The sequence below is a fragment of the Lynx canadensis genome, chromosome B1 (genome assembly GCF_007474595.2).
Source record: "Lynx canadensis isolate LIC74 chromosome B1, mLynCan4.pri.v2, whole genome shotgun sequence".
Lineage (NCBI taxonomy): Eukaryota > Metazoa > Chordata > Mammalia > Carnivora > Felidae > Lynx > Lynx canadensis.
In genome coordinates, this window is record NC_044306.2 from 85,959,754 (window position 1) to 85,986,850 (window position 27,097).

Here is a 27,097-nt window from a genome sequence, read left to right on the forward strand (position 1 = left end):
AGGATTCTTACTAATAGGTCTAAGGAGAAGAATCAAATGATTACCTCCATAGATGCTGAAAAAAGCCTTTGAAAACAGGCAAGACCTATTTTCAATAAGAATATTAAAGAAAATTGCAATGAATGGATACTTTCTTAACATGATAAAATTAAAGGCCAGATAAAAAACACATATGAAAAATGCATGTCTAAAAGTATGTCTAAAAAATTACTTGTTTATATGAAATTAGAATCTCATGGGGTGTTGTGTATTTTAATTTGCTAAATCTGACAATCATAAATACAAGGTATGTACCTCAATCCTAAAAATGGTTCTTTATTTAATGGGGAAACACTGGAGGCATTTCTACTAACATCAGAAAACAGAGCAAATGATCCCCTGCTATCTTCAGGACTGTTAAATTGTTCTGGCAATGTTAGCCAGTGAAATTTGATAAGAAAAAAAGATTATAGGCATAAGAATTGGAAAATAAGTAAAATTCTGCTTGAAGAAGTCAGGGGACTTAATCACAAAACTAATTCAAATAAAATAATTTAGCAAGGAATCAGGATATAAATTTGGCATTCAAAAATTATTAACTACTTGGGTGCCTGGGTGGCTCAGTCAGTTAAATGTCAGACTCTTGATTTCAGCTCAGGTCATGATCTCAGGGTCATGGGATCAAGCCCCACGTCGGGCTCTGTGCTGGACATGGAGCCTGCTTGAGATTCTCAGATTCTCCCTCCCTCTACTCCCCCCTCCCCCACTCCTGCTCATGTGTGCACTCTCTCTCAAAAAAAAAATTACATATATATATGTATATATAATATATATATAAATGAGTAACTTCTTAAAAGTGAAAATAAATCCTTAGATTATGTGATGAATGAGAAAATCTCTTTTATAACAGCAGTGAAAAAGATTCAGGAACAAACCTAGGAAGAAATGTACAAAACCAGGAAACCGTTTGAAAGTGATGGAAATATCCTGTATTTTGATTGTGGAAGTGATTTCAAAGGTGTATACATACACCTGTCAAATTGTAAACTTTAAATGAATGATATTTATTGTATGTAAATCTCAATAAAGTTGATCTAAAGGTAAACTACTGTGTAAAACCTATATGAGGAAGGCTATGAAACTCTCCTAAAGATGCAAGAGGAGACTCAAGCAAATAGACCTCTCTCTTCTTGGACAGGATATCTCATCAAAATATTAGTTCTTACTAAGTTAACTTAAAATTTTATTGTGATTACAATAAATATGCGAACAATCCTTTTTTTCCTGGAGGTTGGCATATTGATATTCAAGTTCATATGGAAAAAAAAAAAACCCATTCAGGAATATCTAGAAAAGCACTGAAAAGGAAGTGCTAAGAGGGCATCTGAAACAACCAGATACTAAAACATTTTTCAAAGCCTCTATAATTAAAATAGTGTGATACTTTGTGCTAGTGCTACGCAAATCAGTGAAATAGAATCGAAAGTCCAGAAATATACCCAAGTAAATATGGATATTTAGTAAATGATAAAAGCAGTATCTTAAATCACTGGGCAAAGAGATATTCTGATGATATTGGGACAACTGGATAGCCATTTAAAGAAATATTTACATGTTACAGAAAAATAAACTTTAAATAATAAACTTATAATAAAAAAGTATAATAAAGTATAATAGTATAATAGTATAATAAAAACTATAATAAAAAAGAAATAATAAAATTATATAAGTATTAAAATATAGATGAACCTGGAGTAGGGAAAGGTATTCAATGACTCAAAATCTGGACGCAATAAAAAGGAAACATTGTCCTTATGCATAAAAATTTATCCAGCCTCACAAGTAAAAATCAAAACCAGGGCAGGCGCCTGGGCGGCTCAGTTAAAGTGCTGGATTTTGGCTCAGGCTGTGATCTTGCCATTCCAGAGTTCAAGCCCTGTGACAGGCTCTGTGCTGACAGTTTAGAGCCTGGAGACTGTTTCAGATTCTGTATCTACCTCTTTCTTTCTCTCTGTCCCTCTCCTGCTTGTGCTGTCTCTTTCAAAAATAAACATTAAAACATTAAAACATTAAATTTTTTTTTAAATTGAAACTACACTGTGTCATGAGGTTGACAAAAATTCAAATGCTTGACAATGCATTCTGTTGGGTAAGGTTATGTGGAAAATAAACACTCTCATACACTGGAAATACAAAATGATAGAAGTCCTAAGGAGAGGATTTGGTATGCATAAGAAAACTACATAGCATTTAAAACCACATTGAGACATCATTGATTGGTCTCTAGAAAGACTAAGATTGACCATACTATGCAATAGTGAAAATGTAGTGTAACTGGAATTCTCATACATTCTGGTGGGGATGTAAAACAGCCATTTTGGAAGCTTGTTCAGCATTTTTTAAAACAGTTAAACATATGCCTACTATACATCCCAAACATTCTAATTCAGTCAAGATTTGCTATAAAATATTAGCAAAATATGTATGATCCACTATCAATGAGGCAAAGAAACTTGAGATTCAATACTACCTTTATGTTGTATTTTTAATTTTGGTGTGTTTGGTTAAAAGTACAGACTATGAGAGAGATGGGCCTGGATTTAAACCCTATTTCCACCATTTGTTAATCATAGATTCAGGCAAGTAATTATCTTTAGTTCCTTCACCAGGGTTGTGATGGTTAAATAAAATAATGTAAAACCCCTGGAGTACAGAGAACACAATAAATATTAGCAATTTCAGAAAGAAAATGTGTTACGTTAACATTTAATACGTCTATACTTAACCACACACCCACACGAAATAGGAAGCCTCCCTGCCGAGCACAACGACCTCTCTTAACATCTAGAACTCTAGGAAAGGCCTGAGGTACTAACTGGACACTGTTCAAAAATGTGAGTTATATAAAACTCAGGATCCATTTATGTGCAATAGCAGGCACTACCCCTCTGATTGCACAGAGGGCAGGTGCTCTTTGGGAGGAGAAACTCTTCGGGCTAAGAGGGAGGAATTCGTGCCCGGCCAGCCCACTTCACTCCTGGCCCGCTGAGCGGGCGCGAGGCCCAAGGGCGCGCCTTACCGCGGGCCCCGCAGCTGCAGCCTCCCCTCGCTGGGCAGCGACCCCTCCGCGCCAGTTGAGCCTCCACGCTGGTGCGCGCGGGCCGCCGCCTCCTCCCTGCCTGCGGCCGCTCGCGCATGCGCGGTTAGCAGTCGCTTCTGGGCGGCCGCCGGCGGGATTGGTCTGGGGAGACGCGGGGACCAAGTGGCAGCGACTCGGACATCTGAGCTGCCACTGCTGAAAACGGGCCCGCAGGACAGGTGCGTGGGCAGTACGCCACTTTCCTACTGCCCTTTGCGCTCCGGCTAGAGTGAGGAATCGGAGTCATTGCATTTACGCCCAGGGCGGGGATTCCTGGGCCGCACCCCTTTCTTTGGCGACCCGCCAGGCTGAACAGGTTGGGGCCAGGTGAGGGAGTGGTTCTTGAGTTCTGGGATGGAGGTGCCCCGAGCGAGGTTCCTGGGTGGGCTGTCCTGTCCTCGGGAGGAGAAAAGCCACCAAGGGCGGCGGGAGTTGATGCCATATCAGGTCCGTTGGGTCCTCCCGAACCGCTGTGTCCACCTGCTGCGCTGAGGCGGGGGCTGGGGCGCCGAGGAGGCTGGTGTTCTCTGCCTCCAAGGCTTGCGCGGCCCCAGCGAGCCGAGTCCGTTATTCCAGCGGTTACCATTTCAGCCCCATTCCAAGCTCGAGCCCCGGTGCGCGCTCCCGAGGGGTGTATGGAAGGCCGGGGCGTGTCAGGGCGCGGCTCACCCACCCACTAGTTTTAAAATCGTGAGCAAAAACAAAAAAGGCTCAGTTTACGCAATTCCCAGCTTTGTAAAACGAACAGATTCAACCCTCTTGGCAGTGGTGGCCTGTAATTCCTGGCCACTCCCTAGATGCGCTGCTTGGAGCCCGGTGTGTGCCTCCAGGGACTGAGCAAAAGAGTTGGGTTGAATCCAGTGAAGCCCTAATTACTATAGACTCATTTTCGCCTAAAGCCTGCTTACGATCAATCAAGACATTTTAGCTGATATTATTTTAGCATCGCCCAAGTAACAAGAAGGCATTTGCTTGGGATTTAAAATCAAGTGTCAATAAAGCTCAGAAGGGGAGGGGGTGGTGCAAGGAGCGAGAAAGTAAATTGAATGGCCATGGGAAGAAGTCTCAAATTAGAAGAGTTAATTTATTTTGAAAATTTTGCTGCATAAAAGCCATCAAAACCCTGATGTAGTCGTAAGATTTACTTAAAAACTTTTTAAGAGGGGCGCCTGGGTGGCTCAGTCGGTTAAGTGTCCGACTACGGCTCAGGTCATGATCTCACGGTTCGTGGGTTCGAGGCCCGCATCGGGCTCTGTGCTGACAGCTTGGAGCCTGGAGCCCGCTTCTGATTCTGTGTCTCCCTCTCTCTCTGCCCCTCCCCTGCTCACACTGTCTCTGTCTTTCAATAATAAATAAACATTAAAAAAAATTAAAGAAATTTTTTTAAGAAAAAAATTCTTAAAGTTTTTACATCACTCTATGTCATTTAATCACTCGAGGTATCCTTCCTTTTGGTCACCTTAAGTTGACCTCTCTTCACTTTACAGTTTTGCCTTCATATTTAATTGGTTTGGTCTTCCAGTACCATGTAGACCTATCCCTGATGCCTTGGAACGAGATAATCGATATTAGGGTTACCTGGGTGGCTCAGTTGGTTAAGCTTGGGACTCTTGATCCTGGCTCAGTTCATGATATCATGGTTGGTGAGTCGGCCCCATCTCTGGCTCTGTAATGACAGCGTGGAGCCTGCTTGGGATTTTCTGTCTCCCTCTCTCTCTGCCCCTCCCCGCCCCTCAAGAATAAATAAACATTACAAAAAAATTTTTTTAATGTTTTTACTTATTTTTGAGACAGAGAGAGAGAGAGCCTGAGCAGGGGAGGGGCAGACAGAGAGAGAGACACAGAATCCGAAACAGGCTCCAGGCTCTGAGCTGTCAGCACAGAGCCCGACGCGGGGCTCGAACTCACAGACTGTGAGATCATGACTTGAGCTGAAGTCAGACACTTAACCAACTGAGCCACCCAGGTGCCCCATAAATAAACATTTTTTAATTAAACAAAGATAATTATATTATCTAGTTGATAAAGTTAATTGTGTATGAATGATGCAAGTATGTTGATGGATCTCTAGAAATTGAACAGTGTTATAAATTAGCCTTACTACTTTTCAGGACCGAGTTTTAGTGCTCTTAATTAGAAAGCTAGAATTGTCCATTTTAATAGACCTTTAAATCATGTAGTTTAACTCTTTCACTTGGCAAAATGAAAAACAAAACGAGCCCAAAGCAGTTTTAACCTCTTGCCTTTTTAATAATAGAACTAGAAGCTTGGTGTGGTAGTGCCAAGTTCAGTGTGTAACTTTCTGTTGTATCATCTTGTAGTTGGGTTCCTCCTGAAGCTGCAGGACAACTAAGACTTTAAAAATAGTGACTTTGAAACACCACTTTTGAGGCATACCAGTGTTGGGGGAGTCCTCAGTGAAGCTGAACAGCAGAAGGGCCTCTTAGTTATAAGATACAGCATACAGAAAAGTATTAATGTGTTACAGAGTTGAGTGTTGGAGAGAAAGAAAGGAGTTTGAAAAGGACAGAATTTATGCTGAGCACTATGAAGAACTACTGTACATTTTTATAAACAGTAAGACTTGTTTTTGAAAACTCATGCTAGAGAGAAGGTAGAGAGGATAGATTTGGAGATTGGCAAGACTGGAAGTGAAGAGGCAAACTGGGAGTTTGTTGATCCTCTTCAGAAATGATAGGTTCCTAAATCAGGCTGTGTCGTGGGGATAGACTGAGGCATTTAAGAAATGCCCAAATGCGTTCAGTTGCCAATGACATGGGGGATCAGTAAGAAACAATAGTCTTATGATAATGGCAAAGTAACTTGACTGATTTAGCTGACTGGAGGTATGGTTAATGGAAGCAGAGCGTTCAGGAGATAAGCAGATTTGGGTGGAAAGCCCACGTTCAAATTAGCAGAAGCTTTGGGACACCCTTGAAGATGGATAGTGATTTGAAATCAAGGAGTGCTTGGGAAAAAAAAAAATAGTTACAAACAGGGAGGGGGGGAGGCAAACCACAAGAGACTCTCAAATACAGAGAACAAACTGAGGGTGGATGGGGAGGTGGGGGAGACGGGAAAGTGGGTGATGGGCATTGAGGAGGACACTTGTTGGGATGAGCACTGGGTGTTGTATGTAAGCCAACTTGACAATAAATTATATTTGTAAAAAAAAAGGAGTGCTTTTTGAGCTGTGGGTAAGATTTGGGAGTCCTTACCTAGCTTTTATAAGTAGAAATCAAGAGTATATATAATGTAAGAAGAGAGCCTGGGGATGGAACCCTAAGGAATAGCAACATTTACAGAAGATTGGAGAAAGTGCCCATGAAGGGGGCAGAGAAGATGAAGAGAATCAAGAATCAGGAACAGGGACATAAAAACCAAGGGAGGAGATGACTCCAAGAAGAAAGCAGTCAGGAGAACAGTAGGCAATAGAATTAAAAATGACTTTGTTAGTAGCATCAGTTTCAAAGAAGTTGAATCAAGAAGCTCAGGAATGATAAAAGTATTAGTTTTCATTGCTGCCAGAACTGATCCCACAAATGTAGGATCTTAAAGCAATACAGATTTATTTTCTCACGGTTCTATAGGCCAGAAGTCTGACACAGTCTCACGGAGCTAACATCAAGGCGTAGGCCAGGCATCACTGTTTACTAGAAGCTCTGGGAAAGTTCTGCTTCCTTGTTCATTCAGGTCGGTGGCAGAACTCTGTTTCTTGTGGCTGTAGGACTAAGGTTCCTGTTTGTTGACAGTCAGCTGAGGGCTGTTTTCAGCTTCTAGAGACTATTCACATTGCTTGGCTTACGGCCCCCTTCCTCCGTCTACAAGGTCTCTCTGGTGGGTGAAGTTCCTCTTACTCTTCAAATCTCTTCTACCCATCTCTCAAGGACTTTCTCTTCTACTTTTAAGGGCCCATGTAATTAAATTGGGCCCACCTGATAATCCAGCATAGTCCCTCTATTTTAGGGTCAGCTAATTAGCGACCTTACTTCCATCTTTAAAGCCCTTTTTGCTATATGAGGTAACATTCACAAGACCCAAGGATTAGGGTGTAAATATCTTTGGGGGGGGGCATTATTCTGTCTACCGTAGGAAAGTAGAAGTATTATTAACAGTTAATGAAAATATACCTTCTAGCTTTGCTAAGGAGAGGAGATACCTAGATACATTTATGTTATCTGGCATGTGATAATTATAGTTCCGATAGTAAGCCAATTATCTCCTTAAATGTCTTAAAATTTATATGAGCACTGTAAAATTTTAAAGGGTCATAGTAATGTAAGGTATTACCATGAAGTTGTTAGTTTTTATATTTTTATATAGGTTTAAGCTGCTTTAAAATCTTTGCTGGAAAGATTTTAAAAGCCATTTAAACTATATATGCATACGTCATAGTTTGGATACACATAAAAAAAGGATTTTCAAGTATAAAACCCACAGAAACTAAAATATATGTCTAAAGGATGGAAGAGAAAATATTTAACTTTGTATTTTATAGACCTAGAACTTTATTTTTTTAATAGTTATTTAATTATTATTTTTGAGAGAGAGAGGGAGCACAAGCAGGGGAGGGGCAGAGAGAGAAGGTGACATAGAATCTGAAGCAGGCTCCAGGCTCTGAACTGTCAGTGTAAAGCCCAAATACGGGGCTTGACCCATGAGCAGTGAGATCATGACCTGAGCCGAAGTCAGATGCTTAACTGATTGAGCCACCCAGGCACCCCAGACCTAGAACTTTAATGTCATTTGTTCTAATCTTAGAGCCTGAGTAAAAGGAATGTATAACCTGAAACTAGACCTCACTTTGAGTCTTGCCCCTTCTATTTAGTGGCAGTCTGTATTCTTAGGTAAGTTACCTATCTCCCTGAGCCTTGCTTTGCTTATGTATAATGGGATGCTAATGCCTTCACCACAGAGTGCTGCAAAGACTAGAATGACGTTTGTAAAATAGTATGTACTCGAGACAGCACTTCTTACTCTTCTTGCTCCACTCTTCCCCTTTCAGTTCCTTCATCAAGTGCTGCTGCTTCCTTTGTCCTTGGCCTAGGGAAATCACCCCTCTCTATCCTTTACATCACACCTTAAATGTAACTTTCTCAAGGAGGCTTTCTCTGACCTTTCCCCTACTATGCAAATTCAGTTTCCCAGTTACCAACTCTTAGAACTTATTTACTTTTCTTTTTTTTAAAGATTTTATTTTTAAGTAATCTCTGTACCCAGAGTGGGGCTCGAACTCACAACCCTGAGATCAAGAGTCTCATGCTTCACCGTCTGAGTCAGCCAGGCACCCCAGAACTTATTTACTTTTCTGTATTATAGTTTACCTGTAATACCTGGGTTATTCGTTTGATGTCTGCTTTCCATCCTAGACTAGAAGCTCTTTCAGATCAAGGCCTTTCTATGTATGTTTTGCTAATTACTGTAAATTCAGCGTCTAACATAGTTCCTGGCACATAATTGACAATCATAAATAGTTGTTAAATGAATTTGTGAATGATGAATTTTAGTATCTATTGGCTAACCTTCCCTGAATTTCTGGACACATCAGCCATCACGATTAATAAATCCCTGATGCAGCTTATTCTGAAGCATGCTCGTTTCTTCCGTGAGAAAATAACTGCATTTCAAATGGAGTCTTGCAGCTTCTTTGGAAGAAGGATGCCGCTATTACCTGCCTCTCTACCTCATTTGTGATCTTTCAAAGTGAATTTTCTATGTCTTACACAGAAAACTCTAAGAATGCCCTCTAATTTTGGTGAGAATTTGTCCAGTTTTATTTTTGTGATACGGTAACACAAAACCTCTTAATTTGATCTTTTTGTTCACTATCTTTCCTAGTAAATTATGAATTGGGTTGTTAAAATGCTGTCTGTAGCAAGATTCTGAAATAACTCATAAGAAGAGATGTTTCTTAATAGATATAGAATAGAACTTAAAAATATGATTAATTTCCCCATATTAAATTAGATCATAAAATTGCAAACTTTCTGGACCATTATCTCTTTTCTCTATAGAAATACGTTTGCTGTGTTAAGTTTTACCAATGTTCTAACAAACTTTAGGAGGCCAATGTTAGAAGTATTGACATAACTATTTTTCTCTCAAGACAATAAAGACATTTATTATGTAGGGATTCAGTCCATAAATTTTTCTAGCAGTTAATTCTAAAAGAGGATTTTTCTCTTTAAGGATCTCGTAGACTTTTGTAGACAATGAAAACTCCCTCATTTTATTTTTGCTTTCCTCTAATTGTGTAAAAATCTTTTTGCTAAATTTATTGCTGCGTACTGCCTCAACAAGAAACTCATCCTAGTTTGTTGCTTACTAACGTCTAGTCCCTCTGCCACCTGGCTTTTTTTTCCCCCTCTTACATATGCATTCATTCATTGATTCTATACACATGTATCTGTTCCTATCACATGCCAGCACTCTTGGGTACTGGGAATACAGAAATGAGAAGGAGTACCAGTCCTCAGCATTTTTGTCTGTTTTTTTGTTTTGCATGATACCTCAAGCTATTCTTTGGAACTATGTAGAAGTAGTATAAATCCTAAATACATAGGTAAGTATATTTTATAATATTTATAAACATTATTTTGAAAATGAACCTATTATAACCAAAGTAATATAATTATATCCAGGATTTCATCTTCGTTCATTTCATTAATCTCAGACCTCAGTAGTTTCTCACCTTCTAGGATCAGATCCAGACTTCTTGAAATGTTTTGTAGTACTGCAGTGTCTGAACTCCCAGAAAGTTGTATTTTCAACTATTATTTCTGCTCTTATGGTTCTTTTTCTACTGTTGTGCTGTATTGCTTGAGGTATTTTCATTATTTCTAGGTTTTTCTGAGTTAGAAAAAAAAAATGCCTGGTGTTAGTTAAAAGTATGTATTAGTCAAGGTAGTGCTCCAATAGAAAATAAAACTATCTCAGAGACCTAACACAATTTCTGGTTGTGGGCATTCTGGAGGAGTGTGCCAACTTGACTAAACCACAAGGTGCCCAGGTACGTTTAAACGTTATTCTGGGTGTGTATGTGAGGGTGTTTTTGGATGAGGTTAAAATCTGAGTGACAGGCTGAGGAAAGCAGATTGCTCTTCCAAGTGTGGGTACTTCATCCAGTCAGATGAAGGCCTGAATTGAACAGAAAGGCTGACCCTCTGGTGAGGAAGAGGGAATTCCTCCTGCCTGACTGTTGGAGCTGGGACTTCAGTCTTTTTCTGTCTTTGGACTCGAACTGAAACATTAGTTGTGTTTGCGTCCCGAGCCTGCTGGCTTTCAGGCTTGAACTTTTACCATTGACTTTTGGCTCTCAGGCCTTCAGACTCAGACTACAACTATGTCATTGGCTTTTCTGGGGTCTCACCTAACTCCAAGGAAAATGTAGTCCAGTCATGTCCCTTGGGCATGGTGATCAGCCAACAATGTCTCTCATGCTTTAAAACAATCATTGGGTATCCTGTGATTGTTTTTTGTTTTCGTGCTCTAGCAGCAGCTACCTTCGATGTGGGAGTGAGCATTACTTCAATACCAGTAAACGAGCTGCACTTTATAATTTGTGACTGTGGGCTCACAGTGGAGATTCAATAGGGCTTTTAGGTAATGTTGCTGAAACGCTTCCAGGTAGATCAGGCTGCTTGGTCTTGGTTTCAGAGATGAGCGAGAATGGCATCTCATACTTGGCCAAAGTCACATGTGCTGTAATTTGTTATTGAATCAGTGCAGAAGCAGTGCAGAGAACATATATGAGATGACGGGTACATGACAATAGATGGATTTCTCTAGGGCCTCCCTTCTACCTGATGAAGGCACAAATACTATTTAGTGATTTCAGCAATCTGTGTGGAGTAAGGAATACACAGGAAGCTTAGAACCCTGGGCCTACAATTTTTTATATGTTTATAACCGGGGGCAGAGGGGATAGTATCAGCATTACATGTTTTACCTTATACCATATAAACAAGTGCTGGCTACACTAAAATCGTATAACCATTTAAATCAATAAGGAAATAGAGGACTTGAACAATATTATACACCAACCGGACCTAATAGACATATACAGAACACTCTATCTAACAACAGTAAGAAAAATTAATACCAATCAATTGAAATAAATATTAATATCAGTCTTCCTCAAACTGTTCCAAAAAATCAAAGAGGAGAGAATACTTTCAGAGTCATTTTATGAGGACAGTATTACTCAGACACCAAAGCTAGGCAAAGACACTACAAGAAAAGTACAGACCAATATTCCTGATGAATATTGGTACAAATACATTATTTTTCTTTTTTTTACACTTATTTATTTATTTTAAAAGAGACAGAGATAGTACAAGTTGGGACAAGGGCGGAGACAGAGGAAGAGAGAAAATCCTAAGCAGGCTCCACACTGCCAGTGCAGAGCTCAATATGGGGCTCGAACTCATGAAACCGTGAGATTATGACCTGAGCTAAAACCAAGGGTCAGACACTTAACCAAGTGAGCCACCCAGGATCCCCAAAATAATTATTTTTTCTTAAGTATACATGGAATATTTTGTAGGATAGACCATATGTTAGGCCAAAAAACATATCTTAATAATTTTTTTAAAAACTGAAATCATACATGGTATTTTTTCCAAATTATAATGTAATGAAATGAGAAATCAATAGCAGAAGGAAACCAGGAAAATCCACAAATATGTGGAAATTAAACAACACACTCTTAAGCATACCAAAAGGCCAAAGAGGAAATCATAAGGAAATTAGAAAATATCTTGAGATAAGTGAAAACAGAAATGCAACATAGAAAATATCTTGAGATAAGTGAAAACAGAAATGCAACATACCAAAACTTATGAGATACAGTGAAAGTTTTGCAAAAAGGGAAATTTATAGCTGTTTATGTTTACATTAAAAAATAAAGATCTGAAATTCACAACCTAACTTTAGACTTTAAAGAACTAGAAAAACCAATACTACAAGAAGGAAAGAAATAATAAAGATTAGGTGAGAGAGAGAGAAATGGAACAGAGAGTAGATAAGCAATAGAGAAAAATCACTGAAACTAGAGTTGGTTTTTTGAAAAGATCAACAAAATTAACCAAGCTTTAGCTATACTGAGTAAGAAAAAAAAGACTCAACTAAAATCAGAAGTGAAAGAGAGGACATTACACCTGATTGTGTAGATATAAAAAGGACTGTAAGAGAATACTATGAACAATTATATGCCAACATCTGGTTAATCTAGATGAAAAGGGTAAATTCCTAGAACATAGAATCTATTAAGACTAAATCATGATGAAATAGAAAATCTGAACAAATCTATAACTAGAAAGGAGATTGAATCAGTAATCAAAAACCTTCCAACAAATAAAAGCCTAGGAGCAAATAAAGTCTATTTGTCTACCAAACATTGAAAGAAAAATTATTACCAATCCTCCTCTAATTCTTTTGACAAATTGAAGAGGAAGGAACACTTCCAAACTCATTCCATGAGGGTAGTGTTACCCTGATACCAAAGCCAGACAAAGAAACTACAAGAAAACTACAGACCAATATCCCTAATGAATGTTGATGCCACAATCCTTAACAAAATACTAGCAAACAGAATTCAGAAGTATATTAAAAAGATTATGCACCGTGAACAAGTGGGATTTATTCCCAGCATGCAAGGATGTTTCAACATACGAAAATTAATCAATGTACTATAACACATTATCAAAATGGAGGGGGGGGCATGATTATCTCAATTGATGCAGAAACAGCAATTGACAAGATTCAGCACTTTTATATGATGGACACTCAAACTATGTATAGAAAGAAACTACCTTTAATAGTAACAACATAATAAAGGCCATATGTAAAAAGCCAACAGCTAACACCATACTCAATGGTGAATGACTGAAAGCTTTTCCTCTAAGAACTAGAACAAAACAAGTATGTCTGTTTTTGACACTTCTATTCAACATATTATTGGGAGTCCTGGCAGGAGCAATTAGGCAAGAAAAAGAAATAAAAAGGAAGAAATAAAATTTATTCATAGATAACATGATGTTATATATAGAAAAAAACTTAAAGACTGTACCAAAAAAAATGTAAGAACTAATAAAGGAATGATGGTTGCCAGGGGTTTGAGGGAGGATCAATGAGAACATTGTTGCTTAATGGTATAGAGTTATTAGCTGTACAAGATGAAGAGAGTTCTGGAGATTGGTTATACAATGGTGTAAATGCACTACTGAATTGAACAGTTAAAATTGGTTTAAATGGTAGCTTTTATGTTGCGTATTCTACCACAATTAAAAACATGTATTTACACAAATTAGTTACTTGTGTTTTGTGGTAGTACCCCATTGTCAGGCCTCTCAAAGTTCCAATACAGACCTGGCCATATTTTACCACTTCCTTTAAGAAATATGTGACAAACTTCATAGTTTTGTTTGAAGCTTGATGATATATTGGTACCATAGTGTGATATCTTGCAAGTAATACTGTGACCATGATTTTTTTTTTTTGACAGAGAGAACGTGCAAGTGAGCGAGGGGCAGAGAGAGAGAATCCAAAACGGGGGGGGGGGAGAGAGAGAGAAAATTGGGGCTCATCTGGAGCTCATGTTTTACCCAAAGTGGGGCTCATATTCACCCAAGACAGAGCTGGAGCTCTGTGAACCAATGTGAGACTCTTACTTGCAAACTGTGAGATCATGACCTGAGTCGAAGTCAGATGCTTAATGACTGAGTCATCCAGGCGCCCCTGACCGTCATGATTTAATTCTCAGTTGTCAGCTGGTGCATCATTGAATAATAATAGAGCACTCAAGAATTAAACAGAAACTATTAGGTCTATATTTCTGATTTTTTAAAAAAGGAATGAATAGCAGCAACAACCTTGAACTACATCATTTTTAAATGGAGACTATTATCTATAGAACTGCATTGGCTACAGAATGGTTTGTGACCAATAGCAATTTATTTTTAAGTGTTTCACTTCTGTAGTAAGGTCATGTATTCATTTCTGGGTAAATATCTTAATAACTTAATACTAATAACCTAAATTTGAGAAATTTTCAAGAATTTTGAAAACATATGCTGTTACTATTTTTGTAATTTCTTTCTGTTGCTTTATCAAAAAGCATGTAATAATGCAGTGGGATAAGATTAAATTTAGAGGTAGCATGGTATATTAATGTACAGTTCTAGATTCTGATCTTGTTTCACATTTTCAACCCATGTGACTTTGACCAAGTTTTAAAATCTGTTTTCAATTTGTAGATGGGAAGTAATAATGCCTATCCTATTCACATCCTGGGCTGCAGAGATTAATTTGGCTCCTCCCTTTATGCAAATGCATGATCATAGTCCTAGAACTTTAGAGAAGAGACAGATTTTAAGATAAAAGATTTTCGAAATTTTTTTCATGAAGCTTTGCCAACTGTTTATTTCTGAAGGAAAGTTAGGAAGAACTATAATATAGAAAATAGAATGGGGATTGCCCTGGTTGATGTGAGAATAGGATTCCAGAGAGAGCACTGCCTGCTTGGTTTCGCCTTAACTTTTCCCAACAGCCCAATACACCAGAGCTCAAACAAAGCACTTAGAATATTTTTTTTTACAAACTATTAGGAAACTAAAGTGTGTTTTAATTTTAAAGGAGGAGATAAGGGCCACCAGTGATACTAATGTTCATTATTACTATTATTTTATGCATTTCTGTTTTACTCAAATAGTAACTCAAGCAAAAGACTTTACTACATTATGTAAATATGCAAGGCTTGTAAAACTTTAGAACAATGAAGCTTTTAGAATTATTATAATTTTTTAAAATGTTTATTTATTTTGAGAGAGAGGGAGAGAGAGCACATGTGACCATGCATGCATGCATCGGGGAGGGGCAGAGAGAGAGAGAGAGAGAGAGAGAGAGAATCCTAAGCAGGCTCTTTGCTGTCAGCACAGATCCCAATGTGGGGCTTGATCTCATGAACCATGAAATCATGACCTGAGCCAAAATCAAGAGTTGGCAACTTAACCAACTAAGCCACCCAGGCACACCTGAAGCTTTAGAATTTTCACAATTAATAAGCAATTTGCAGTGCACTCATTTCTCTGCCAATAAGTACAAAAATTTTTAAATAAACCTACCTATGATTATTGAGTCCAATTGATCTCTTTAAATTTACTTTCTCAGTTACACCTCTTTTTTATGATTCAGAGAGTTCTCAAACTCTTCCAACAAATAACAGCATGCATCATTTTTTGTGTTGTCTTTGTCCATAAAGATGTGGTATTGACACACTTTTTAATATAGAATATTCCTATTGTAAATTGGTGTCATTGAAAAAAAACACACATTTTTCAAAGTAAGCTTTAGTGTTATATTCAGTGTCCCTTAGAAGAAATCAAGGCCAACTGGCCCACATATTCACATAAAGTTTTGATCTCATTAGAGAAAGTTCTAATCACAACTCAGTGAAACCAGAAGCTGGTTCTTTGAAATGATCAACAAAATTGATAAGCCTTTAGCAAGACTCAGTAAAAAAATAAAGAAGATAAACAAAATTACTAATGAAAGAGGAGAAATAACAACTGACACCACAGAAATACAAACAGTTGTAACAATATTATAAAAACCCATATGCCAACAAATTGGACAACTTAGAAGAAATGGATAAATTCCTAGAAACAAATATGTAGCCTACCAAGACTAAAACGGGAAGAAATAGAAAATTTGAACAGACTAATTACCAGCAGTGAAATTGAATCAGTAATCAAAAAACTCCCAACAAACAAAATATAGTACCAGATGGCCTCACAGGCAAATTCTACCAAACATTGAAAAGTCTTTTTTTTTTTTTAAGCTTATTTATTTTGAGAGAGAGAAAGAGAGTGTGTGAGCAGGGGAGGGGCAAAGAGGGAGAGGAGTTAGAGAACCCCAAGCAGGCTCTGCACTAGCAGTGGCAGCATGGATCCTGGAGCCCGACATGGGACTCAATGCAAGCTGGACGTGGGGCTGGATGCAGGGCTTGAACCCACGAGTTGTGAGATCTTGACCTGAGCCAAAACCAAGAGTTGGACTCTTAACTGGCTGAGCCACCCAGGTGCCCCAAATTCTACCAAACATTTAAAGAAGAGTAATAGCCCTTCTCAAACTATTTCAAAAAATATAACAGGAAGGAAAACTTCCAAATTCATTCTATGAGGCCAGTACCACCCTGCTACCAAAACCAGATAAAGACACCACAAGAAAAGACAGAACTACAGGCCAACATCTTTCATAAATATAGATGCAAAAATCCTCAACAAAATATTAGCAAACTGAATTCAAGAATATATTTTAAAAAATAATACACCATGACCAAGTGGGATTTATTCTTAGGATGCAAGGGTGGTTCAGTACTTGCAGAACAATCAACATGATAACGTCACATCAATAAGAGAAAGGATGAAAACCAAATCATTTCAACAGATGCAGAAAAATAATTTGACAGAGTACAACATCAATTCATGATAAAAAAAAAAAAAAACCTCTGCAAAGTAGTTCTAGAGGGAACATATCTCAAAATAATAGAGATTTTATATTAAAAACCCATAGTCAACACAGTGCTCAATGATGAAAAACAGAGCTTTCCCCCTAAGGTCAGGAGCAAGACAAGGATGTTCACTCTCACCACTTTTATTCAATGTAATGCTGAAAGTTCTAGCCACAGCAATTAGACAACATAAAAAAATAAAGGGCATCCAAAATGGTAAGGAAGAAGCAAAACTTTCAGTATTTGCAGGTGACATGATAACTATATATAGAAAACCTGAAAGACTCCACCAAAATCTACTAGAACTGATAAATGAATTCATTAAATTTGCAGGATACAAAATCAATGTATAGAAATATGTTGCATTCCTATATGCTAATAATGAAGCAGCAGAAAGTGAAATTAAGAAGACCATCCCATTTACAATTACACCAAAAACAATAAAATATCTAGGAATAAACATAACCAAAGAAGTGAAAGACCTGTACTCTGAAAACTAGAAAACATTGATGAAAGAAATTCAGTATGACTCAAAGAAATGGAAAGACATTCCATGCTCATGGGTTAGAAGAACAAATATTGTTAAAAAGGCCCTATACTACCCAAAACAATCTACAGATTTAATGCAATACCTATAAAAATGCCAAGAGCGATTTTCACAGAACTAGAAAAACAATCTTAAAATTTGTACGGAACCAGAAAGGACCTCAAATAGCCAAAACAACCTTGACAAACAAAACTGGAAGTATCACAATTCCAGACTTCAAGTTATATTACAAAGTGGTAGTAATTAAAACAGTTTGGTGCTGGCATAAAAATAGACACATTGATCAATGGAATAGAACAGAAAACCCAGAAATAAATCCACAGTTATATGGTCATTCCTTAATAAAGAAGGAATGAATATATAATAGGAAAAGTCTTTTCAACAAATGGTGTTGGAAAAACTGTACAGCCACATGCAAAAGAATGAAACTGGACCATTTTCTTTCACCATACACAATAACAAACTCAAAATGGATTAAAGACCTGAAACCATAAAAATTCTTGAAGGGAGTATAGGCAGTAATCTCTCTGACATCAGCTATAGCAACATTTTTTCTAGATATGTCTCTTGAGGCAAGGGAAATAAAAGCAAAAACTATTGGGACTACATCACAATTAGAAGTTTCTGCACAGTGAAGGAAACTAAAACTAAAAGGCAACCTATGGAATGGGAGAAGATCTTTGCAAATGACATGTGATAAAGGGTTAGGATCCAAAATATACAAAGAACTGCTACAACTCAACACTCAAAAAACAATCTACTTAAAAATGGACACAAAACATGAACAGACATTTCCTCAAAAAAAGACATACAGATGGCCAACAGACACATGAGAAGATACTCTGTGTCACTCCTCATCAGGGAAATGCAAATCAAATTACAATGAGATATCATCTCATACCTGTCAGAATGGCTAAAATCAAAAATACAAGAAACAAGCATTGGCAAGGATGTGGAGAAAAAGGAACACTTTTGCACTGTTTGTGGGAATAAAAATTGGTGCAGTCATTGTGGAAAACAGTATGGAGTTTCCTCAAAAAATTAAAAGTAGAACTACCCTATGATCCAGTAATCACACTACTGGGTATTTACCCCCAAAACACAAAAACACTACTTCATGGGATGTAGCCAAACCATGGAAACAGCCCAAGTGTCCATTGATGGATGAGTGATAAAGAAGTTGTGGTATATATATAGACAATGGAATATTACTCAGCCATAAAAAGGAATGAAATCTTACCATTTGCAACAACACTGATAGAACAAGAGAGTATTATGCTGAATGAAATAAGGCAGTCAGAGAAAGACAAATACCATGTGATCTCACTTGTGTGGAATTTAAGAAACAAAACAAAAGAACGTAGGGAAAAAAGAGAGACAAACCAAGAAACAGGCTTTTAACTATAGAGAACAGATTGTTACCAGAGGGAAGGTGGGTGGGTGGATGGGAGATATAGGGGATGGGGATTTAAAAAAAAAAAAAAAAAGAAAGGTTCTAATTAGTTGGGCTAACTATATGGGGAAAAAAACTTTTTATAATGTTTATTTTCTAAGAACAACTTTATTAATACATTATTTGCAATTTCAAGTTCACTTGTTTAATGTGTAAAAGTCAATGGGTTTTAATAGACTTAACAGAATTATGTAACCATTACCATATCCAATTTTAGAACATTTTCATTACCTCCCCAAAAACCTTACCTCCCTTAACCCTTTCTTCCGATTCCTTTCCCTAGGCACTCACTGAATCTATTTTCTGTTTCTATAAATTTACCTATTTCTTTTCAATGGGATCATACAATATGTGGTCTTTTATTATGGGCTTCTTTCACTCAGCATGTTTTTTGAGATTCATCTATCTTGAACATATCAGTATACCATTCAGTTTTATTGCTAAGTAATATTTTATTGTATAGATAGCCCATATTTTGTCTAACCATTAGTAGATGGATATTTGTGTTGTTTGTACCTTTTGGCTAATTATGAAAATGTTTCTTTAAGCATCCATATTTAAGTTTTTGTGTAGACATATGTTTTCATTTCTCTCTGGCAGATACCTAGTAGTGGAATTGCTAGGTTATAGGGTAATTCTGTTTTTAACATTTTAAAGGACTGACATACTATCTTCCAAAACTTACATCATTATACATTCCTACCAGCAATGTATAAGGGTGCCAATTTCTTTATATCCTCTCAGCAGTTGTTACTTTCTCTTTTTGATTATAGCCATTCTGGTGGATGTAAATTGCTAATCTCATACCAGTGTTTCTAAAGCGGACCAATGTAGGTCTATAGAAACGTTCTGAAAGATCTAAGAGTTCTAAGAATTTACTTTTAAAAAAAGTTTTCATGGGGCCCCTGGGTGGCCCAGTCAGTTAAGCGTCTGACTTCGGCTCAGGTCATGGTCTCACGGTTTGTGAGTTCGAGCCCCATGTCGGGCTCTGTGATGACAACTTGGAGCCCGGAGCCTTCTTCCTATTCTGTGTGTCCCTCTCTCTCTTCTCCTCCCCTGCTCATACGCTGTCTCTCTCTCAAAAATAAATAAAGATTAAAAAAATTTTAAAAAAAAAGCTTTCATAATGATGGTAACTGGGGGAAAAAAGTAATAGAACTGTACTATGGATCATCTGGATCTCTGACCACCTTATAACCAAGGACTGCCACACGAGTTCAGTATCCACATTTACTTTGTTTAAAAGGCCATTGGCACCAAAAAATAAAACTTGAATTTTAACATGTTAATGAGAGTAGAGCAAGACATACAAATCATGTATTTCTGCCAAAAGGCAGCCAAATTATATTTGATTTCTACTCAAGTAATGCTATAATAATGAACAGACATTTTGCAGTACTTAGAGAAATGGTTAGAAATGAAAAGTATTATGATAAATGTAAAAGAGGTTTATCCAATACAGTCAACCTGATTGCAGTAAGCCCATATTTATTTGTCTCTAGCTATGATTTGATTCAGTAAAAGACTTACGTGAAATTATGATAAAAAAATTTTTCTTTAGGTTTTTGGTGTTTATATGTAAACATACTTTGGTTTTATAATTATGAAACTTCAGTTGGATGTTTATATATACTTAAGCAAGATTGTAATAAATTTGAGAACCATGATTTTTTTTAATGTTTACTTGTTTATTTTGAGAGAGAGAGAGAGGGAGACAGAGTGTGAGGGAGCAGGGGAGGGGCAGAGAGAGAATTCCAAGCAGGCTCCATGCTGTCAGCACAGAGCCCAATGGATCTCACGAACCTTGAGATCATGATGGGAGCCAAAATCAAGAATCAGATGCTTAATCCGCTGAGCCAACCATGTGCCAACCCCAACCTTTTCTTTCTTTTAAAGGAGTCCACATAATATTTGAGTTTGGCAATCACTGTTGCTTATCTCTTTAGGTTTTGTGCTCTTGGTTCTTTGTTTTTAGAGGCAGGTGTGTAGCTGTAGAATCTGTGTCCTGTAGGAGTTGAAGTTTGTATTTTATTTATTCAAAGTATAATTTAAATACCGCCATTAATGAAGCTATCCTAGAACAAAAGAGGTATTAAAGAGAAACTATTTCTTTGTAAGTGTACTTCCATATTTTTCACAACTTTTCTTTTCACTGATAACTCTTAATTTCACAGGTAATCAGTATGTATTTCCAAAGATTTTGGCTATATTTGGGTCTTCTGTTCATCTCAATTAATGCAGAATTTATGGATGATGGTGGTGAGATGGAAGATTTTGATGAAAATTCAGAAGAAATTGATGTTAATGAAGGTGAACTCTCCTCAGAGGTAAGATTACTGCAAAATGAGTTGTAAATTATTCCTTCACAGAATATAGAGGAGAGTGACCTCTAAGATTCATTTCAGTTTTAATAGTAGTCATTTTCTAAATAAATAGAAAAACACTGCTTTTTTTCTATTTCTTGCCATGTTTTAGAATGCTCATGTATTACAGAAATTTGTGCATTGCACCTAGCACAGTTTTATTACTAAGTGAATATGCAGAAGATTTTTATTATCAAAATAGGAATTTGTCACTGACTAAAGAGCGCTAAGCACTTCTATCTAAGAGAAAGGTTTTCAGTCTTATTTTGGACACTGCTGGCCCTCTTCAGATAAAAGATAAGGTAGTGTAATTTGCAGTTCTAGAGATAAAATAAGTCGTTTTTCTTATTTCTCTGAGGAAAGGAGATGCTAAATAGGAGGATGAATTAGAAAGGGAGGTGGTAATGAGGTAGACATTTAATAAGGCTCACCTGCGTTTCTGGCTCATCATTGTTAAGATATGTTTTGAGGTGGTGACTAACAAGTCTGAAAAACCTTGCGGAGATTTTTGTACATCTTGTCAATCCAGAAGAACTTTTACACTGAGGAATATTCATAGATAATATTGGGACGATCAGGAAATTTTTCAGAAATATTTTTGATGGTAAGAATGCATCAATTGTATTGTGTCAGCAACTGCTTAAATATATTATTGTTATAGACTTCACCTCACTTATTTTAGAGTTTTTTATTTGCAAATGAAAGTGTTGTTTAGCTGTTTAAGGTGATTATTCTTTCTCTTTTAAATTTTAAACTCCATGAGTACATTTCTTTTAAAACCTAGTTCTGCGATCTACAGAAAGTTAAGTAATCAAAGTGCTGATGATTAATTGAGATACAGCTACTACAACAGTCTTTGGAAGTTAAAACTTGAAATGAATTGAGAGATACCTGCCATTTTAACTGTATTAGGTGATAGTTGAAAAAAATGGTTGGAAAGGGAAAGAACAATTTCTGATGCTTCTAATTTTATAGTATTATAAGCATGTAGTAAAAGTAATCTAGACACAGTAAAATGTAAATAAAGGGCAATATAAACTTCTGGTGATTTAAAGAGTGATCTAATAGAAAGAAGCCTCGTGGTACCATTGTCCATTTTGCCAGTCCATAAAAATATAGAGAACAGTAAAGTTGTAATTCAGTAAACTTCATGAAAAATTGGCAATTTCAGGGGCACCTGGGTGGCTCAGTCCATTGGGCGTCCAACTTCAGCTCAGGTCATGATCTCACGTCTGTGAGTTCAAGCCCTGTGTCGGGCGCTGTGCTGACATCTTAGAGCCTGGAGCCTGCTTCAGATTCTGTGTCTCCCTCTCTCTCTGCCCCTACCCCGCTCGCGCTCTTTCTCTCTCTCAAAAATAAATAAACATTAAAAAAAATAAAGAAAGAAAAATTGGCAATTTTGATAGCAGAATTTTGACCCTGTCAGTAATTATGTGGAATTGTGTTTGATTATTACTATCCACCCCCCTTAAATAGACAGGAAAAGTACTCTCAGGTTAGGGTAGAGACAGTGAATAGAGAAAGTACTTCTGAATTCTTTTACCTAAAGGCTGAAAAAAGAAATCTCGTAATCATATACATAAAATTACAGAGCTTGATTCAGAAACGACCCAGATTGATCTATTACTTTAGGCAAAATTTTATTTGTTCATCAATTCAAATTACGTTTTGATAATTTGTCAATTATTTCTAATCTCTTAAATTGTTTTGCTGATATGTTCTATACAGCATAATGGTTAAGTGTATAAGCTTTGGAGCCAAACAGCCTTAGTTCATATCATGTCCCAAAACTATCTAACTGTGCCACAGTGGGTAAGTTACTTGGCCTCTCATGCAGTTTCATCATATGTAAAATGGGTGCAATAATAGTATTTTGCTCACAGAAGTATTATGAGGATTAAAAGAGCCACCATATAACCACCACCAGTATCACTGTCATCATCATACCAGCTAACACTACAGAACACTTGAAACCATTCTTTGCAGATAATTGCTTTACAGTGCTTTCTGTATTGAATCTTTCTCTTCTCTGGGTTCCTAATCTCTCAAAATGGTATCTTCATCCTCTATCATGTAACAGTGAAATTTAAGAGTTGATATTACACTTGTCTACATGCTTACTAAGTTTTTCATCTTACATGCGTTAGACCATGCTCTGTCCTCTGTCTTTGATGATTTATATTCCCAAATGTTGTCACCTGTTAGAATCCTTTCAAGGCCATGCCAGCCGTGTCATGAGGCTTTCTCTAGTAGAGCTTTTTCCCATCCTTCCTGTGTTGGAAGGACTCAGTGTATTCTTTATTTGCATTTACAGTATTTTTCTCATCATTGTATCTTTTATATTCTCTTGTACCTTATCACACTAGGATACAAAGTTTTGAGGTCATGTCACCTTTTATCTGTTTTACCTATATGTGCATTGCATATTAGGTTCTTAACTAGTGAGATTATTAAAGTATTTGTGAAGATGAATAACTTTAGATTTTAAAAAATCTATTTTCTAGATTAAATATAAGACACCTCAACCTATAGGAGAAGTATATTTTACAGAAACTTTTGATAGTGGAAGGTTGGCTGGGTGAGTATTCATTCAAGAGAATGTTTTCTTTGATTTAATTAGCATTTTTAAAGTTATTGGCCTATGAATATTGCCTCTACTACAGAACTATAAAAAATTTTTAAGTATTCTATTTGGCACTGTAAACCAGTACCATTTTTGTTATTGATAGAAATGTTTAACTTGGAGAGTTATTCATTTATACAAAGAAAATATGCAAATGAATTACAAATATAAAGGAAAAAAATTATACCATTTCTTCATTCCTAAGGACTGATATTAATGATCTAACTTCAGATGACAAATTCAAATTATTGTCCCATCCTAAATATTGCTAAAAAAGTAAATGCCACTATTTATTGATTTTTATATGCCAGACACTGTCCCAAGTAGGTAGGTCAGTACTATATTTATTTCCATAGCTTTATCGCCTTACAGGTGAGGAAACTGAGGCTTAGTTTATCTGATGTGTGATCATACAGCTAGTAAATTGTGGATTCCAAATGTGTTTGGACTCTAGCCTTGTGAGATTATGTATGGGCATCCTTATTTAGCCTCTAAGCATTTAGTTTTTAATGAGAAGTGACTATTGGGTAATCTTTTGTTGTGTTTCTAGTATATGTTGTGTCTATAAATTGCTGGCTTTACTTTTAATGATACGTATTTGCTTTCATCTTTATTTATAGGTGGGTCTTATCAAAAGCTAAGAAAGATGATACAGATGAGGAGATTTCCATATATGATGGTAAAATATTTATTTAAATATTCAATATAACCAGTATGATCCAGAGTTCACTACCTTTTAAAATTATATTTCTATTATATATATAATATATATATAATATATGAGGTCTGGGGCTCCATCATGCTTCCACAATAGAATGTTCAGCCTTATATCTCCTTTCTGATATTTCTGGAGGTCTCTGGGTGACCCATACTTAAGCCACCATCTGGTTTCCTGACTCGAAGGAGTTGAATTTTTACTCCAGTGCAGTTAGTCACTGCATTTCCAGCAGCAGTATTTCCCAGGCTACTGCTGTTCTGTGGTGGTTCAACTCCAGCATGGGCACACCTAGATCAGGTTGTAAGTCAGGGCAAGATCCTCTTAGCAAGTGTGAAACAGGGTAATTAATGAGAGCTACTAGTTACATGGCTACTCCTGGAGCCCATATCTTCAGGCCTTAATATCTACTTTCATTGGTTCTCTGATAGGATTATCTTCAAGCTTAGCCATAGAAAAAAAAATGTCCTATATGCAGGGGTCATCTTTTCTTCCCTAATAGGACGACAAAAGAACTTCTTTTTCCTTTTAGTCTAAAATCAGCCTCTTCCTTGGTTGTATGCTAAAGCAAGATCAGCCTCTTCTCATAGTGACAGGTAGTGGGAGTTCTCTTTCTCTCAGAGGACCTCATACCCATAAGGGTATGACCTCACACTCAGACTCCAACAGGCAGATACATGAGAACAGTAACAAAACAGATAATAGCTTGTGTTGGATGTTAGCTATCTAATTCCTTTTCATAGTTTGTTTTAATGTGAGATGAAAATCATGCCTGCATGTCTTTCTTTGCAGTGTTCTCCACCCTCAGAACTCCTCTGGGTTTTTTTGTGTTTATATTCTCCAAAAAGAACTCTGCCATATGCACAGATCAAGCAATATTGCATTCAGTCCAAATCCATTTAGAGAAAAGAATAATTTCACCCAAAGAAGCAGGAAGTCTGCAGATGTGTAACATGACCTAAAATATGCCCGCAGAGATACACATTATCAAACAGAATGTTTGGCTTAAAACACCTAGGTTTAGGGGCACCTGGCTGGCTCAGTCAGTAGAGCATGCAACTCTTGATCTCAGAGCTGTATGTTTGAGCCCCATGTTGAGTGTAGAGATTACTTAAAAAAAAAAAAAATCTTAAAAAAAAACTATGTTTAGACTACTTTACAGTTTTTTCAAGAACTTTGGGTAGATAATTGTTTCACATTTGTATTTTAGTTTCCTAAAATTAAGATATACTCTATCTTACAAGTGAGTTTAAATCTCTGTTTCTTGATGGACAAAAGTGTCTTTTAACATTTAAATGAGTCTTTTCTTTAGCTTAAAATTAAAATCAAACAAGGAAGCAAAAAAACAAACAAACAAACAAAAAAACCAAGCTTCTTAGCACTGAAGTTTGGTCTGTAGTCTCATTAAACATAAATATCCATGAAAATAATTTTCTCACATATTAGATTTAGTATAGTTTTTGAATGATTTTTACCAGTGTCTTGAAAGCAACTTTGAAAAATATGGAATCAAAGTTCTAGATGCTAAAAATGGTGTTTTGGATATTGATAGTAGCAGTGTTGTTTATAAATTGGTTAGTGGAGGGGCACCTGGGTGGCTCAGTCAGTTAAGCATCTGACTTCAGCTCAGGTCATGATCCCACAGTCCATGGATTCAAGCCCTGCATTGGACTCTGTGCTGACACTCGGAGCCTGGGACCTGTTTCAGATTCTGTGTCTCCCTTTCTCTCTCTGCCCCTTCCCTGCTCATGCTCTGTCTCTCTCTCTCAAAAATAAATAAACATTAAAAAAAAAGTGGTAGTTGAGATTAATATTATGTTCTTTTGCAAGAGAATTTATTATTCACAATAGTTAATGACAGCTTCTGTCAAGTGCAACTTGAATAAAGCTCATTCTGAGCTTTTCAGGAGTAAGCAGATCTGTGAAACATGTGCTGGGATGTAGAGTTTGCATTTGGAGTAGACCTATTTACATTTTTAGATTAAGTTATTAATAAAAGTACAAATGTTTAATAAATACCAGTTCTTTAAGTGACCAACTTTCAGGATGTAAAAGCTGTGAATTCCTTTTTAAAGAAAAATGTTTGTTTATTTATTTTGAGAGAGACAGAGAAGGTGCATGCCCCTACATGAACTGGGAGGGACAAAGAGAATCCCAAGCAGGAACCAAACTACGGTATCATGACCTGAGCCAAAATCAAGAATCTGACACTTAACCAACTGAGCCACCCAGATGCCCCTTAAACTGTGTGAATTCTTTTTAAAATTTTATTTATATCAGAATATATATTCACTGGTATTGTCTAGAATTTGGCTAAGTGATAAATTAATAGAAAGTTATTATTTATTTGGAATTAGAAAAACCTCTTGTCATTGGGCAATAATTACCCTGTCACAAGTTTTCTAAAATTAAAGCACTAGATGGTACCTTTTTCATAGCTGATAAATATATGTGCATAATTGCAAAAAAAAAGAAGACAAGATAGTTTAAAAAATTCTTTGCTATAAATATCCTGAAAATCCTAAAGATGAAGTTGTTATTCCTTAAAAGAAGACCTTTGATTTTGGTCAAACCACAGGTTAGTAGTGATAATACAATTTATCATCAATGTGAGAGAATAAATATCAAATGAATTCATCTTTTTTAGAAAGGTATAGTGTAACCAAACGAGGGAGAGAAAAGGAAAAGAAAACTATGAACTTTTAAAAATGGATTTTATAAAACTCAATAAATTCTGCACAGTGATAGACAGACCAAAAATTATTTCT

At 36.7% G+C, this 27,097-nt stretch overlaps 1 protein-coding gene across 1 annotated transcript in view; it reads left to right on the forward strand.

The window, feature by feature from the left end:
- Positions 1 to 3,257: 3,257 nt before the first annotated feature.
- CLGN (calmegin) overlaps positions 3,258 to 27,097 on the forward strand; it is a 49,517-nt gene continuing 25,677 nt past the window's right edge. Inside the window, exons 1-4 of the mRNA XM_030313027.1 lie at positions 3,258 to 3,297; positions 20,803 to 20,955; positions 23,496 to 23,569; positions 24,235 to 24,293. Of these exons, the coding sequence (XP_030168887.1) occupies positions 20,812 to 20,955; positions 23,496 to 23,569; positions 24,235 to 24,293 (277 nt within the window). The 5' untranslated portion in view covers positions 3,258 to 3,297; positions 20,803 to 20,811. The remainder of the gene's footprint in view (positions 3,298 to 20,802; positions 20,956 to 23,495; positions 23,570 to 24,234; positions 24,294 to 27,097) is intronic.